A 17,260-nucleotide genomic window follows, 5' to 3' on the forward strand; every position below is an offset into this window, starting at 1 on the left:
CGTGTGTAGCTTTGCGAGTTCCTCAGGCCTGAGAGGTGACTCACCTGTGAGCTATGTCCATGTTTGGGGCTATGTCAAGTGGCCATGGGCAAGCCTGAGTGAGGCGTTACCCCAGCCCTGCCAGTTCTTAGGAGCTTGCGTGGGTTTGCCACAGCCCTAACATTCGCCACAAGGGAGGGAACTCAGATGAGGGGAGTTTCCCAGCTCCCAGAAATTTAGGGGGTCGTCCTGGGTCCTATGGTCTATAGACACCCTCCCATAGAATGTGCCCCCAGCATTGACACTACATACCTATCATCTCCCCACTCCCTACGGGGGCTATATAATCAATCCCCCACTCCAGCCTACCACCCAGATTTCACCAAATGCCCACAAACTGTGTTCCCCAGACACAGCCCCAATAAGACCTCCAGAGTCACCACTCCCTCCCCAGATCTCCACAGTCTAGCCAGCAACCCATGGCTGCCAGCAGATTCTAAAGACACCCAGAGATGCCAAAACTCCCACAATCTCATTGGATCTTCAGCCCCTAAGGGTTATTAATTCTGTCCTTACCCATGGTCCCAAGACCATCCGGGCTCAACATGCCACCTCCCAGAGCCCCTCAGAGACCTGGGACTGCAGAGACTTTGGCCATCAGGGAACTCTATCCCTACAGACTGCACACCGCTCCCCTGAGCTCTGGACCCCCTTGCCCAACCTCACCACTTGCTCTTGAACAAACAAAGGGGGTAACAGAAACACCTGCCTCATGGGTTTTTCGTGAGGGTGACATTAATCATCTGAGAAAAGTGCCTAGCACAGTGCCTGGCACCCCCTGCACCATCTCGGGACCGTAGCTAGCTGTTGATCATTGTATTATCTCCCCTGGCTGGCCTGCCACCACCTCCAGCTCACCAGGTCCAAGTCTGACCTCATCCCCCCACACCCCCTCCACCTACAGGGCCTCAAGCCAAGACCTGCAGTCATCTAGACCCCTCCTCCCTCTGTGGCCAGCCAGTCCCCAAATCCTGTCAATTTCTTCAATTCTACATCCTTAATATTCCTCATCATGATCTTTGATCTTCTTGCCCACTGCCATCACCTCTCAACAGCCTCATGAGTGGTGCCTCAGCCTTCAGGCAGCCTTCTCCAAAGGAGCCGAGGGGTTCTTCCTAAAATGCAAATCAGAGCCCCTCACTCCTCTGTTACTTTTCCCCCTATGGCTGGTAGGATAAAGTGCAAGCCCCCACCCCCCACCCCCCACATCCTTCATCTTCCTCTCCTTTCCTCCCTACCCCCACAAGTCCCACTAGCACTTCTACCCTGGCCTGGCCTACAGAAGTAGCCAACAGGTCACCTCCTCCAGGAATCCTCCTGGATCACTTCCACACACAGCCCCCGCCCCCATCCTCACCCGCCCCCATCCTCACCCGCCCCCAGGCGAGGCCTGGCTCCCTCTGGTGTGCTCTCCCCGCGCTGAAGTGTCCTCTGTGAACCAAGGTTCACAGCACCCGCTCTCGTGAGGGCCTCCCCACTCGCCCGTCCCCCTGACAACGCTGCGAGCCACGACGGCCCCGGACCAGGTCGGCTCTGTTCTCCACGGTCCCCTCGGGCCTCGGCGCATCCGACTGCTCTGCGGACGTCTGTTGAATGGATGAATCAGGAGCCCTCACAGGCCTTGCAGAGGACGCAAAAGCCCCGTAGGTCCTAAGGTGCGGCCGCATCTCCGGCCGCTCACACCGGCCCCGACTCTCGCGGGCCGAGGAGTAGCGGTAACTAGAATCCCCTCGCCCGGCTCCGCCGGCCGGGGCCGCCTCCTCCCTCCCCCGTGCTCCCGCTGCCTCCGCCCCTCCCTCCCTCCCTCCCGTTCTTTGTCTCCCGGGCGCCCGGCCTCCCCGCCACGCGCACCCTCATCGCCCCTTCCCTGGGGACCCCCGCGGATCCCCGCTGACACGACGCTAAGAGTATCTGCCTGCCAGGCGGGGGACCCCGCGTCCAGCCGGGCGGGGCGGGGAGACGGTTTCTCTCTCTCTCTCTCTCTCTCCCTCCCTCTCCTCTCCTCTCCTCTCTCTCTCTCTCTCTCTCTCTCTCACACACACACACACACACACACACACACACACACACACACTCGCACACACACGCACGGAGCATCCTCCCGTCAGGTCTCCTGGTCCAGCCCCTCCCGCCGTGCCTCCTGCTTCCTGCAAACCTTCTCCTTCTCTCTCCGAACTCCCCCACCCCCACCCCCACATTCCCTCCGGCTCCAAGACCCCCCTCGCTGACCCCTACCCCTACTCCCGGGATGGAGCGGATGGAGCCAGCCCGGAGCCCCCCGAGGCCGGGGTGACTGTCCCCCGCCCCTCTCCTGCCTGGCCCCAGCCCCAAACACCATGGGCCTGAGGGGTTTCTGAGGCGCCGGACGCTGAAGATGACAGATGCTGGAGGTGAGGTATTGGGACCCCAAGAGCCCCAAGGTGGACGGGGAAGCGGAGCTGGGGGTCTCCGGCTTGCGGTGGGAACCCGAGTGGGGTTGGATGGGGCAAAGAGACAAGGACCTTTTTTCCCCTGTCCCTAGGGGGGCCCGCACAGAGCTAGGGTTCTGCGCTGTTAGGAGATGGGGTGGAGATAGGATTTGTGTCCCTAATCCTCTCCCTCTGCCCGAGGTCCGGAGAGATTATTTTTTTTTAAAAAAAAACTGGTGTTGGGGGAGGGGGGAGAGCTTAACCCCTTCTTGCCTGGTGCGGAGTTGGACTAATGGATCGGACAGAACTAGCCACTTGGCTCTGATTGGGCGATAGGGGCCCTGAGAGTTCAGAAGGTGCCCTGTCCTCCACCCCCACCCCATCTCCAGCGGTGCTTGCTGGATGCCCCCAGCTTGGGCCTTATGGGAGGGGGTCACCCCTTTCTCTAGCTCCACACTGCCTCCCCCTGCCCCAGCCTCCTCTCCCAACCATCCCTCCCCAGTTGCACTTCTTTCTTCTGGGCTCCTTCTCCTCTTCCAGGGCCCCTTTCCTCTTTCCTTCCCCACTGAGGGCCGCCTCTCTCCTGGCAGCCGATTCCGCTCTTCTCCACGCCTCCCCGGGGCCTCACTCAGGGCTGCTGGAGCCCTGTCTCTACGGCTTCTTCCCCTGGCCCTGCTGCTGCTGCTCTCAGGCTCATCTCCTTCTTGCTCTTTCTTCCTCTTCTCTGCAGCTCTGTAGACTGACTCTCCACCAGCCTGTCTCTGTCCTGCTCCCCATTTCCTCTCCAGGGCTTGTGTACCCTTTCTTTGTCTTTCTCCTTCCCCTGGGTCCCAGGAAACTTAGAGTTCATCTACCTCCCTTTCTCATAGGGAAGGGTCAAAGGTTATTGGTGTTCTTCCTCTGGGAATTGGGAAGTTTTGGGAGGAAGGAGTGGCCTGGTAGAGTCAGAGCCCAGACTGTGTCCAGAGAACAGGTTCATTTCCACCTTGTAGCGGTTACCTGGTTTGAATGTGCATGTATGAGTGTGGCATGTGTGTGTGTGTGTGTGTGTGCGTTTGTGTGTAGGAGTGTAATGTTGTAGGAGTGTAAATGGGGGGGATGTCTAATTTTCCAAGGTTCAGTGTTGGAAGGGGGGGTGGGAAGGGCCTGGTGACATTCTGATGTCATGCTTCCCAGAGTTCCCCAAGGGACAGCGTAGGGAGGGTCTCCCATACACACCCCAGGGAGTTAGTTGTTGAAGAAAGCAGTTTGTGCTGAATCAGAATTCATTCGGCACTGTTGTGAGCTGGAAGCCCCAGCCCACCCCAGAGGGTACCTGAAAGAGGATGGCATCCACAAGAGGGCCTCCACCCTAAACTGGGACTTTGAATAAAGAGCACATGGGCTCTCCATTCTCAGGTGGTCTAAGAGAGGAAGCACCCTCAGGGAGCCTCCATTCTGATGGGAGAGGCAGTTCTTATCTTCAGAGAGTCCCTCTTCTGATGGGGAATACTGACCCTTCTCCTCAGGAGCTCCCATCTGATGTGGGGGAGATATGACCCAGTTAGGGAATCAACGAAGTATGAAAAATTACTCATTTCCTAGTGGTGAGGAAGAGTGGATTTAGAAATTATATAGACAAATGAGAGGAGTGACGGCTATCTAGGACAGCTTTCTGGAGGAGGTGGCAGCTAGGTCCTGGTCAGATGAGCTTTGCGATTGAAGGAGGGAATTTGGTTCATTCTTAGGGGCAGCCTCTCTTCCCATCTACCCCTTCAGGACAGGAAGAGAGGTTCTAGAACTTCTCTGTTACTAGCACCCAGGGTTGAAGAATGACAGGAGGGTTCCTGGAGGGCCCACATCCTGGCTCCTTCTCACACCTCATTTCCTGCTTGCAGCCCCAAGCATCCACAGAGCCTGGGGTGGAGGTAGTTTTGAAGCTTATCCGGTCCTAGCGAGTATGGATCAACTCCCTTACCTCTACCCCTGTCCCTTCTCCCAGCAGTGTTCTTTCCTCATGAGCAGGTTCCAAAACTGCAGATCACCACCCAGGATAGAGCTGAAGGACAGGAGACTGGGGTCAGGGTTGAGTTCTGCCTCTTATCTCCTGCGTCTCAGTCTTCCCATCTGTAAAGTGGGGATACTAAGAATCCCAAGCCTGGACAGTTCACAGTGAGATGATATCTATGTAATAACAGAAGAGGAGAATCGGAAAAGACCAAGCAGGCATGTAGTCTAGCTTTCCTACACCTGTCAAGTGTGTGGTCTAATGCAGTGCTCTGCCCCGTGGGGACCTGAGTGTTAGAAGTAATTGGAGATCATGTCCCAGGCATGCAGTATGCCCCTAACCCTGAGCTTCCTCCTTCTCCCCTCATCTGGTATTCCCCTGCTTCTCTAACACCCAGGCTTTGGTTTAGGGATGCTGCAATCCTACATCTGCTAGGAAGCCTGCCCAAATTGTTTTAGCTACATATATCCTGCTTTCCCACCTGCCCTTCCTTTCTTACTTCCCACAATCAAAACAAAACAAAACCCCTATCCATCCATATTTCTTCCCAGAACGTATTTGATGCATCATAGAGATTTGGCTCTACACTGTTCTGCTATGGGTACTCTGTATACCCTTCTGCATCTGTGAGTCTGTCTTGAACTGTGAGAACTGTGACTTTGTCAAGAACAGTGGCCCTGTTGATGATGCCAGCTTCCTGAACAGCTCATGTTCAGGAAGACAGGTGGTGAGTGCACCAGTGATGAGAGTGGGGGGAGGCAGGACTGGGTGATGGATGGGAAGATGGATGGGTGGATGGTATAAATTGACGGATGTAAAAATGGGTGGATGGTTGGACGGGGTGGATGGTGGATGGATGGGTGGCTGGAAAGATAGATGGTTGGACAGATGATGGATGGGTGAATGAGTGGACGGTGAATAGGCAAGTAGATGCATGGATAAGTAGGGAGGTAAGTAGGTGGGTGGATGGAAGAACATGGGTTCTCATTCTGATCTTGCCATTAACTTATTAAGTGATCTTAGATCAGTCATTCTCCTTTCTCTTTCTTTATTTGTAAAATGAGAGGATTGCATTTAATAGCCTCCAAGATTTCTCCCAGATTTGATATTGGACAGCTTATGATGATTAAAAGCTTTTAGGGAATGCTAATGATGGAAGGGCCCCAGACAGTGACAGGGAGAAGTTCAGTGACCCGTGTGGAGGCACTCAGCAAATCAGCTCGGACCAGGGCTGCAGGACAGCCTGTGTCTATACCCTGGACTTGCTTCTACCTCCTGCCTGCCCCAACAATCTGGGCTGTGGTTCAGATGATTTCTCTTTCAGGGGCCAGAGAAAGAGTTGTAAGGAGAGGTGAGGGCCAGAAGGCTAGGAGCAGGTAGCCAGTGGCAGCTCCCTTGCCTGCACCAACCTGAACCTCTTATCCATGGTCTTTTTTTCCTCTTTCGCCTCTTGTCCTCCCAGCTCTCTTAAGTCATGGCTTCTTCAAAGCTCCGAGAACCTGCGGATGAGGTTTTTGGTAAGTTCTGTTTGGCTGTATCTCTAGCCAAGGCTATCGGGCTTTGGGGAAGAGGAGTCCTGGGAACTTCAGTGTGTGTGTGTGTGTGTGTGTGTGTGTGTGTGTGTGTGTGTGTATTTTGGCCTTACAGGCTGAGTTTTTGTCACCGTTATCTGAGTAGATATCCAATTACAACAACAACGATGATAATAAGGGTCCCCATTTATTAACTGCTTGTCTCATGCCAGGTGCTAGGCTAGCACCCCCATTTCACATGCACTATGTCATTTAACCCTCAGAGCAAGGCTAAGGAGTGTGCCCACTTGTCCTAAGCCTAGGACACGGAGCACAGAAGTGACTTGCTTTAAAGATCACACTGCAGGTTAGTGGCAGAGCTGGGACTAAAACTCCAGACTGCCTAACTCCCTACTGGCAGCCACTGTGCTGTACACCAGTATTCCCCAGCACAGGTGACACAGGTTACCTCCGAGCTGCATAAATAAGGGACCTCATCTGCATGGATGTGCAGGGAAATAAAAAATGCATAACACACACTCAGCATCTACACCCCCAGGGGCAACCCCAGACCGACCGCCCTCTGTTCTCACTAGGGTGCATGGACACCCCCCACGCCCCATCATTTACTCCCTGCAGTCTTTCTATTGTGTGGATTAGAGAAAGACCACTGACAGGGCAGAGTTCCCAGCATGCACTGGGGTGGAAAGGCTGTTTACCAGCTGGGTTCGGTGGAGGAGTCAGTGAGCAAAAGAAGGTGGAGGAACGTGGAGGGCGCTGTGGAGGCAGAAAGCTCGAGTATGCAGCCCTCAGGACTCTCAGCTGGGAGGGGCTCCTAGCTGTGGAATGCCACAGGGCCTCCAGTTTCTCCTCCCCTGCCTCTCATCTCTACCTTCCTTGCCCTCTCCTCCTCCCCCCTCCCCGCTCACCTCTCTCTCCCCTTTGGCTGCCACAGGCCCTGGCAATGCTAACGCTGCCCGCCGGAACTGCTGCCTCCCGGCTCCTGGGGAACTGCTTCCCGGACTGGCCTCCCTGGGGCCTGTGCACGGAGGCTTTGCCTCGGGGACGCCCCCAGCCTCGAACTGTCTCTGGGCCTCAGACCCTTGAGTCTCTCCATCCCCACACAGGCCCAGCCTGACCTCTGGCCTGGCAGAGGCGAGCTCCCCGTTCCTTGGGCTTTTTGGCCTCCGCTCCCCTCTCCACCCCCCCCACCCCCCCCACCCCCCCAACCCTTCCTGTTTTCCTTCTCCCTTACCTGCTGAGGTAGCTGCCTGCCTGGCGGCCTTCCTGAAGAGAAAGGTGATGAAATATTCATGACTTCCCACTGCCCAGGGCCGGGCTAACTCCCAGGGAGAGAGGGAGAGGGACAGCGAGATGATGGGAGAGATGGACAAGGTGATGAGGGCCTGGTAGAGTAAGGGACCAGAGGAGAGGCTGGCCCCACCTTGCCTCAAAAAGCCCCAAGCCCCTTAGGAGTTCCTTTGCTCCCTAGACCCTCCGCGGTAAGATGACCATGGTTTTGATGTGGCCCAGATTCAGGTGCAGAGAGCCCTTCTCCATGGCCCAGGGCGGCTGGGCACCAGCTGTGTGCTGGACTGGTCGAGGCTGTTCATCAGCTCCCTCCAGGAGCCCTGCCTACTGTCCTTAACTCCCTCTGCACCCTGGGCCAAACCTTCCTCTCCAAGGAAAGTAAGGGCCTGTAAAGTGAGGGGTTGGACTCACAAGTCACTCCCATCTCCGCCTCAGAGGAGGTAGAGAGGGCTTGGTAGTTACACCCTGAGCCTCTGGAGCCGGAGCCAGAAGGCCTATAACCCTGGCCTGCCCTTCACCAGCCCTATACCCTCAGGCAAATTAAGGCTGCCCTGGGGATTCTTGGAGTCTCTTCCTCCTTGGGTTGTGGGGAGGTTTAAATGAGCTAGTAATTGTAAAACACTTAGAACACTCATATACACATACACTCTCTCACACACGTGTCACACACACACCATTCTATGCCTGTGTTGGTGCAATGAACAAAATAGAGAAATGTCTGCCTTCATGGAGCTGACGTTCTAATGGGTGGAGAGAGACAATAAACTAAATTAGTAAAATATATGGTATGCCAGAGAATGACAAATGATATAGGAAAAAATTTAGCAGTGGGGGTTTGGGGGGTATTCTTTTTTAATAAATTTATTTATTTATTTATTTATTTATTTATTTATTTATTTATGGCTGTGTTGGGTCTTTGTTTCTGTGCGAGGACTTTCTCCAGTTGCGGCGAGCGGGGGCCACTCTTCATCGCGGTGCGCGGGCCTCTCACTGTCGCGGCCTCTCCCGTTGCGGAGCACAGGCTCTAAAGCGCAGGCTCTAAAGCGCAGGCTCAGTAGTTGTGGCTCACGGGCTTAGTTGCTCCGCGGCATGTGGGATCTTCCCAGACCAGGGCTCGAACCCGTGTCCCCTGCATTGGCAGGCAGATTCTTAACCACTGCACCACCAGGGAAGCCCCTGGGGGGTATTCTAAATTGGGTGGTCTCTCAGTGAGAGAAAGCATTTAAGCAGAGACTTGAAGGAGGTGAGAGAGAGAACTGTGCAGAAATCGGTGGCAAGAGCCTTGCAGGAAAGGGAAGAGGAAGTGCAAAGGCCCTGAGGTGCAGGATAGCTGGTGTAAGGAAGAGCCAGGAGGCCAGGGTGGCTGGAGCAGAGGGAAGAAGAGGGAGAGAGTCACTGAGCTGCCTGAGTCTGGAGGCCGTGGTAAGAACTCGGCTTCTTACTCTGTGAGAGATGGAAGTCACTGGAAGGTTCTGGGCAGAGAGAGGAGTGACACGGGCTGACATGTTTTATCAGGATCACTCTGGCTGCTGGGTTGAAAATAGACTGTAAATAGGAAAGGGAGGCGGAGGGAAGACCAGCCGGGATGATCTGTAATAATGGAGGCAAGAGGTGGTAATGACCTAGACCAGGAACACTGTGTGTTCTCCCTCTCCTTTCCTCTCCCCTCCTCCTTCCCCTCACATGTATGCATGTATGTAAGTGTGTGTATATACAGACACATATACACAATATTTTACTGTGGGAAGTCAAAAGTAGAGAGACTAGCACAATGTACCCCATCATACGCTTACGTACTCATCACTCAACCTCAACCATCATCAACTCCTGGACAGTCTCGTTTCATCTATATCCCCTTCCACTCTCCACTCCTAGTCTCCTGGATTATTTTGAACCTAACCCAAAACATCATGTCATTTCACCATAAATATTTCAGCATGTCTAGATATATTTTCAAAGTAGAGCTAACAGGAATTGTGGATGGATCTCAGTCTGCAGGGTGAGAGGGAGAGGGAGGAGTCACGGGTGACTCCAGGGGTTTGGCCTGAGCAGCTGGAAGGATGGAGATGCCATTCGCTGAGATGGGCAGACCGGGCAGCTTAGGGGGTGGGGAGGTCAGGAGTCCAATTGTGACATATTCGTTGAAGATGCCCATTGGACATCCAAGTGGAGGTGTCAAGTAGGCAGCTGGACACATGAATTACCAACTGGGTCTGAGAGGAGTGACTGGGTGGACAGTGGGGCCTTTCAGTGAGCCAGGGACAAAGAACCAGTTTGAGGCAAGGTGGTGGGTTCGTTTGATGGGTTGAGTTTGAGCTCCCTTGGTGATTTTGACATGGTAAGTTCCCTGGCAGGTGCTGAGGTGCCCAGACTTGGAATTCAGGGGAGGGATCAGAGTTGGAAATAGGTATAGGTAGTAGTTCAGCCACTGGGGTGGCTTAGGGGGTGTCTGCAGACAAGAGAAAGAGGAGCAGGCAAGGCAGGGCCTTGAGTGATGGGATGGGGTCCCTGAGATCAAGAGGGGTGGAGTGGTGAAGAAAGGTCCTAACCCTTGCTGAGGTCTGGGAAGAACCTGTTCTGCCTGGAGAAGCTCAGGGTCACTGCAGAGTGAAGGCTGCATTCTCCGGTGGAGCAAATGGAAAGTGAAACATGGAGCAGTAGGGTCTACGCATAATCTGTTGGGTTTGCCTACTCTTCCGCCATGTCCTCATCCAGGACCTAGCCCTGGGCCACGGACCCCAGGATGGGAGAGATAGGCTTCAGGGGTCTGTAGGCTTTCCTACCACTAGCTTATGGGGGTCCCTCTGCTCCAGTTAACTGTGAGCCCTCTAGATGCTCAGCAGTGCTGTCTCTGAGTGTGACCTTGAGCATGGCACAGCAAGCCAGTGTCCCCAGCACGGCCAACCTCTGGAGCTAGACTAGCCAGGCTCAAATCCCAGACCATTGCTAGCTGCTGGCCTCAGTCAAGAGACTTAACCTCTCTGATCCTCAGTTTGCTCATCTGTGAAATGTACATAACAGCTGTCCCTAGCCTGCGGGTTGTTCTGAGTAGACAAGGTGATGTATGTACGTTCTGGCGTGTAGTTGGCACTTCTTCAGTGGTAGCAATTACAACCATGCTCTCTCCGGCCTCATCCTCCAGTCCTTCCCTCCACAAACCTGCCCTCCCATTGCCCTGGAGGTGCCCCGCCCCCAGCTTCCCTTCCTCCCAGCATTGCATATACCAGTTTTGCCAACCTCCTCTCTTGTAAACTCCCATCCAGACCTTAAGACCCAGCTTTGGTGTTTCCTCCTCCAACCCATCCAAACAGAGCCACCCTGTCCTCTGTGCCTGTGAGAGGTTCCATCACACACTGTATGTATGAGCTGACATGTCTAGCTCCCTGCGAGACTGTGAAAGACCCAGGTCTCCATCTCATAGGACTATCAGTGCCCTGCGCTTGGAGACATTTGTTGAACGCCTGGGTGTGAGTGCAGGTGGCCACTTGAGGTGGGCCTCCGGGATTGCTGTCCTCATGTGTCTGGTCTCTGCCCCTCTTCCCCGGTTTGCAGACCTGGACTTGGCTGTGCCAGAGACCGTCAGACTGGACAGCAGTTTACACAAGGCCCGAGCCCAACTACTGGCCAAGGGCCGGAGACACAGGCCCTCCCGCTCGAGGCTTCGGGACAGTGCCAGCTCTGCAGAGGATGGTGAAGGCTCCGATGGGCCCGGAGGCAAGGTTGGGGCAATCCACCCAATCGCACATACCCCACCCACCCTTCTTGCCCCTGGATAATCCCTCCAAACCACTCTTCCAGGGAAACCACACCCCTAGACTTCTGACATAATAAGGCTAACAAATATTAGCTGCAGTTCAATTCTGGCTCATCTCATCCTTTCAAGGAAGGTATTATCCCCATCTTCCAGACGAGGAAATTGAGGCTCTGAGAGGTTCACTAACAAAGTCACACAGTTAGTAAGTGAAGGAGGTGGGATCCAGCCCCAGCCTATGTGACCGTAAGTCCCATTTCCCACCTCTCGCTGCCCAGCCACCTCTCGGCCCAAGGCACGAGGAAACCCTCCCTCCAGGCCCCGTAAGGACCTAGGAGCCCGGGCTCCCCTCCGGGAAGAGGGGAGGAGGGTTGGCGGTGAGCGGCTGCCCCTTCCCCAGGTGACCGATGGCTGCGGGAGCCCCCTGCACCGGCTGCGCTCGCCTCTGCACTCGGGCCCGGGGTCCCCAGCCGGGAGCTCCTTCTGCCTGGAGCCCCCGGGGTTGCGGCGCAGCCTGGACGAGGACGAGCCGCCGCCCTCGCCGCTCGCACGCTACCGGCCCCTCCACAACGCCGCCTCGCACGAGGGCCTGGCCGCCGCCTCCTGCTCGCCGCCGCGCTCCGCGCCCTCGTCCGACAGCTCGCCCAGCTTCGTGCGCCGCCATCCCCGCGCCGAGCCGCACAGCGAAGGTGAGCGGCGGGCGGCGCGGCGCCCCCTGCTGGCAAGCGGTCCCTTGGGCGCCGAAGTGCGTGGCGGGATCCGAGGGGCGGGGTGGCTGGGGAAGGTGGGGAATAAAGACCACGGTTCTTTCACTCATTTCCCGACCGCCTTAATATGTGCCAGACACTGCTGGGCACTGAGACAAAAAGAGCAAGCAGATGCAGTTCTCGTCCTCACGGGGCTTATAGGTTCGAGGAGAAGCAATCAAATCATCCATTGATTAAATGTATAAGTTACAAGCTGTATTAAGTGCCATGTGAGAAACAGTGCGCGGGGCGGGAGAGCATGTATCAGCGTGAAAGCATCCTGGGAGCAGTTGAGAGCATCCTGGAAGGCTTCTCTGAGGAAGTGACATGTGAGCCAAGATTAGAAGGTTGGCTACAAGTTGGACAAGATAAAATTAACAGTAAAGAGTAGTGGCCCCTCCTTTTTCAGAGTGGTTTATTGTTTGTATAAGGCTTTCATCAACATCCTATTAGGTCTCATGAAATAGGCGGTGTCATTATCCCCATATTTGAGATGCAGGAAGCTCAGAAGGTAGTGACTTGTCCTAGGTCACACAGCTAGTGAAGGGCACCAGAGCCAGGTTGCCTGATTCTAAGTCGAGAGAATTCCTGCCACCTCACTGGCAGCTGCAAGAGGCAGACAAGCCACCACACAGGCTACTTCCTTCCTTCTCTTCCGCAAAAGATGACAGCCGGGATGCCAGCCCACCTGAGCCCGCCAGCCCTACCATTGGCCTGGATAAGAAGACTCGCCGAAAGTTCCTGGACCTGGGGTGAGTGGACGAGGGGCCGAGAACAAAGGCTTGGGGATGGGGTAGCATAGCGGGCAGCACCGTCCCACTCCGCCTTGCCCTCGCCACAGGGTCACCTTACGCCGAGCATCCACTAGCAAGAGCCGGAAGGAGAAGGGCAGCAACCGCCTGTCCATGGGCAGCAGGTAAGAGGTACCCACAGCCCCTCAGCCACAGCTTTTGCCCCCAGCTCCCTGTGGGCCCCAGCCCTTGCCTTGGTGCCCACACCCATGCAGGGCACTCTCTCCACAGGGAGTCGGTGGAGGGGTCCGGCAGGTCAGGGGGCTCCCCGTTCCTGCCCTTTTCCTGGTTCACAGACAGTGGCAAGGGCTCGGCGTGTTCTGGCAGCACCACCTCCCCGGCCTGCTCCCCTAAACACGAGGGCTTCAGCCCTAAGAAGTCAGCTTCTCAGGTGAGTCCATGGCCTTTTGGCCCCCATACTGGCCCCCAGACTCGGGTGACATGAAGACATACTTCACCCTGGCTTGGGCTGGGATCCAGGCATCCCTGGAGTCCATCTGTCTGTCCATGGAGCCATTCAGTGATCCATTAATTCATCCAGTTTCTGAGTTCAGGCATTCACTCATTCACTTGTTTATATGCTGAGTGGTTCCTTCATTGATGCGTTCATTGCTGCCTCCATGATCCCCTAGTACACACCCAGCCTGAGAGCTCCTCTATCCCTGCTAACTCTTCTGCCTGGCTCAGTTCTGGCCCCATGTCCTGTCTTAGGAGTTGGGCTACATGTGTGGTGTGGAGATGCTTAGGGGAAGCAGAGATGAACAGGACCCCAACCTAGCTAGTGCTCAGAAAGTTCACAACCCTGTGGGAGAAGTGAGACCGAGTAGCAGAAGCTAGAATGAGCATGTTTACGTTCACCAGGACTCCGCAGTCTACAAAGCTCCGAGTGCATGTTTTTGCTTTACTCTCACAAAGGCTCAGTGAAGTGGGGAAGGCAGACACACTCACCCCGCATTGTACAGATGAGCAAATGCAGGCCCAGACTGAAGGGATTTGCCTACAGACTTAGTTGGATTTAGGTACCAGGCTCTATGACCCCCAGCCCTGTGCTTGTTCTGTGGTTCTGTTCCTTATGGGCAGCCGGGTCAGAGGAGATCAGAAAACTGGAAATTCAGGGGAGAAGGGGTCCCTCCCTTTCTTCCTTCCCTTGTGCTGGGCCCTGGTGAACAGACACAGCCCAGGCCCTCACAGAGCTCACAGTCCAGTGAGGACAAAGACATCTAACCAGGTTTTTACAAGCCAGGGTGCTAGAGGCCATGCTGGGGAGGCACAAGGCAGAGACGTCTGACCCAGCACGAGGGAATCCCAGTGAGCTGTCTAGAAAGCGACACCAGTCTGACCTCCTCCATTCCTGCTAACTACTCTGCCTGGCTCAGTTCTAGCCCCACATCCTCCCAGAGGCCTCAGATCCGATGCCTCGAACAAGTCACCACGCCCTGTGTGCCCGCCCAGCTCCTGGTTCATGTACAAGGGCCCTGAGCAACTCCTGGTGCCCAGCCCTGGACTTCAGCTTCATCTGGATGGGGTGATAGGTCAGGGGTGACTGCCTTGCGCTTGGAGGTGAGATCTCTCCTCAGCAGCATGCCCCCCTCCTGTCTAGGAATCCACTCTGAGTGATGACTCCACACCCCCCAGCAGCAGCCCCAAGATTCCAAGTGGTCCCCGGCAGGCGGCCAAGTGTTCCTACCCCTACCACACACTGTCCCAGTCTTCGGACGAGGTAAGCAGGCCCTGACATCTGACACAGCCAGGTGTGCGGGCCACAGGCCACGCCTTCCCCTCTCACGCTCCTTGGTCTCCGCCCCAGTTTCTGGATGAACCTCTCCCCACCATCTACCACTGGACCAGTCAGCAGGTGGGCCAGTGGCTGCACAGCCTCAACCTGGAGCAGTATGCCGCTGAGTTTGCTGCGAGGCAGGTGGATGGGCCGCAGCTACTGCAGCTGGATGGAAGCAAACTGAAGGTGGGTTAGAGTAGAAGGGCCACGACCCAGCCGGAGCCTAAGGCAACCTTCAAGAATTAGAATTCCCCTCATCCTGACCTTTCCACTCTCTTTAAGACCACTGCCCTGGCCTCTGACCTCTAGGCAAGATCCTCGGCCTGATTGTTGCTCTCTAGCATGGGTTCCCAGTCTGACTCCAGCCCAATTCCTCAGTTTGACCTTCAAGCTCCAGCCCAAGTCTCCAGGTTGACCTCTGACCTTGAAGACTATCCTATCATCTGACTCTTGACTCTAATCAGTCTCCCCTGGTCATCTCACCTGATTCTTGGAGTCTTAGTCTCCAAGACTAAGAATCTTGGAGGCTGGTGGTTGTGGGAGGGAAGTCGGGGCGGGGGGCAGCAGGGGGTGTCTCTCTCATCTCTGTACTGGGGGTTTCTGGCCTGTTGTACACCCTCTGCTGAGCTGCTTGGGGAAGCAGTGGTGTGAAGAGCCCCCCAGGAAGTCTCTGGAATGGAGTGGGGACTCAGCTACTGACTAGCTGTGTGACCTTGGACATTTTGCTCCCCGTCTCTGGGCGTCAGGGGATCAGGCAGGGTCATGCCAAGGTTGAAATCCTGAGTGGAGGAGTGGGAGCCAAGGATTGGGGTGGGGAGGGGGCAAAGGCCCTGGAACCCTCTACCCTCATCTCTCCCAATCACTCCCATTCCAAATTCTTGCCCTGAGGGTTCTGATCCATCAGCAGGTCTGGGAGGTGGAGGCTGAGGGCTGGCAGAGCTCCAGAGAGAGTACACCTGGGGCACAGAGAACCCGGGGCTTGGGCTGGCCAGGCCCGGGTGGCTCTGGGGCTCTCCCCCTCACCCTTGGATTCCTCCCCCAGAGCCTGGGGCTCAGCCACTCACATGACCGGGCGCTCGTGAAGCGGAAGTTGAAGGAGCTGGCAGCGGCCGCGGAGAAGGAGCGCAAGGCCCAGGAGAAAGCTGCGCGGCAGCGTGAGAAGCTCCGGCGCAGGGAGCAGGAGGCCAAGAGGAGCTAGGGGGACGGGCGGGCGGGCACTGGCGGCTGCTGGGCTCTGAGGGCACAGGCCGCCCGGGGAAGTGGGGCCTGGGCACCAGGCTTGGGCTGGCCTGGCCCCATGCTCTCAGGAGGAACAGCCCTCTCACCCTGTCTTCTGTCTGGACCCAGATTCCTCAGAAAGGGAGACCCCAGGGGGAGGACCCAGTAATAAATCCCATTTCAAGGACTTGTTTGGCACAGAGTTCCTGGGGGAAGTGGCAGATTACGGGCAGAGAAGCCAGGGCTGAAGCAAGTCTGGGAGCCCAGAAGTGCCTGAGTCATTCTGACCCTCTGCCCTCAGGCCATGGTGGTCCTGGGACCAGAAGTGAATTAGGAGGCCTGCTTACCTTCCAGAAGCCCTGGGCTCAGAGAGGTGGGCTGGGCATCTCTGCAGGAGCAGGTAGATAAAGCAGTTCCTTTCCAGCTCTCCCAGGTGACTGTGTGTCAGGAGAGCTCTGTTCTGCTCCGCAGGGAGGCTGGTGGGCCTGCAGCAAGTTGCACGCAAGGTAGGCTCCCAATCTGCACTCCTCAACAGGAGAGCAGAGAAAGCAGCATGATTACCCCACATCATCTTTGCAAGGACTTTAGGAGAAGGAAGGGAGGAGGCAAAGCTCCTCCTCTTCCCTGTCCCGGTCCTGTGGGTCTCAGCGGTGAGATAATGCCCTTGCAGGTCTGCCCCTCCTGAGGCCCATTCAAAGCCTGGTCTTTGACCCACTCTCCAAGCTGGGCCCACTTCTGCTGCTCCCTCAGAGGCCACCTGGGCCTTCCCTGAGGACAGAGCAAACTTGGGAGCTGGTGGCCACAGAAGACACCCCCTACCAATGCCTAGATGGTCCTGAACTGGTGAATCCTCATCCCAGCCAAGCAGAGAGGCAAAATCTGGGAGGTCCCCCAGAAGCTGCTAAATTGGAAAGGTTCATCAGCCATCCCCCATCTGGCCCTGGTCCCTAGCGAGGCCTCAGTGGGTTCCAGAACTGGCAGACGGTGCGGGCTCCAGTTCCTGGGCCACAGGGAGGGGTGGGGCCAGCTCCCTGGGTGGGGGTGGAGTCTAGCCCAGCAGCCCAGAGCAAGCCATCTGTCCTTGTAGGGAGGGAGTGTGCAGGTACAGTGCAGGCCAGAGGCTAGCCCAGCTTCTGGAGCACTGGCCGGAGTTAACAATGAGGCCAGGGGCCTCCGATTAGAGACCTCCCTCCACCTCCTCCCATCCGCCTGGAGCGGTGGACAGGACCCGATGCATGCCTACTCCCCTCGTTCCAGCCCAAGCGCTGTGGCCTGAGGGCTACCCCTATTCCTGGGTCTCAGTCCTTTCCTCCTCTCTGCTATCTGTGCCGGGAGAGGGGCTTCAGAGAGGGGACTAAGATATGGGGGCATCAGTACCATCTGGGCCCACAGGAGGGGCCAGTGGGGAAGGTGAAAAGTTCCTAGGTCCTTGAAGCCATCAGGAGTTATCTGGGTGCCCACCTGCATGTGAAGGGGGAGGCGGTACTCAGTTTATTTCAATAAACACTTATGATGTGCCAGTGACCTTTCTGTCTGCCCCAGCTGGGGGTTGGGCTGGGCCCCGAATGTGGGAGGCCACAGTTCTGTCCCTGGGTGCTGCACTGTCAAGTGCTCTGAATGGACAGCTGTGGCCGCTGGTATACTCGGCATGCACTGAACCATGTCCTGAGCTGGGATCAGGTGTCCCGAGAGCGTCATGTGTTGGTCACAGGGACTGCAGT

At 56.2% G+C, this 17,260-nt stretch overlaps 1 protein-coding gene across 3 annotated transcripts; it reads left to right on the forward strand.

The window, feature by feature from the left end:
* The first annotated feature begins 1,544 nt into the window (after positions 1 to 1,544).
* Positions 1,545 to 17,059, forward strand: SAMD14 (sterile alpha motif domain containing 14). Of its 3 annotated transcripts, XM_082441734.1 has the most exons (10): positions 1,546 to 2,429; positions 5,897 to 5,951; positions 10,809 to 10,975; positions 11,408 to 11,696; positions 12,418 to 12,505; positions 12,595 to 12,669; positions 12,776 to 12,935; positions 14,145 to 14,264; positions 14,352 to 14,507; positions 15,364 to 17,059. In XM_082441734.1, exons 2-10 carry the CDS (start codon positions 5,909 to 5,911, stop codon positions 15,517 to 15,519), a joined length of 1,254 nt encoding a protein of 417 aa, XP_082297860.1. In that variant the 5' UTR covers positions 1,546 to 2,429; positions 5,897 to 5,908; the 3' UTR covers positions 15,520 to 17,059. The 3 variants fall into 3 exon arrangements, with proteins under 3 accessions (XP_082297861.1, XP_082297860.1, XP_082297859.1); XM_082441735.1 differs by lacking the exon at positions 5,897 to 5,951 and having other exon boundaries at positions 1,545 to 2,429; XM_082441733.1 differs by lacking the exons at positions 1,546 to 2,429; positions 5,897 to 5,951 and having other exon boundaries at positions 7,458 to 10,975.
* The last annotated feature ends 201 nt before the right edge of the window (positions 17,060 to 17,260 follow it).

The sequence above is a fragment of the Balaenoptera physalus genome (assembly GCF_965194825.1).
Source record: "Balaenoptera physalus genome assembly, chromosome: 20".
Classification (NCBI taxonomy): domain Eukaryota; kingdom Metazoa; phylum Chordata; class Mammalia; order Artiodactyla; family Balaenopteridae; genus Balaenoptera; species Balaenoptera physalus.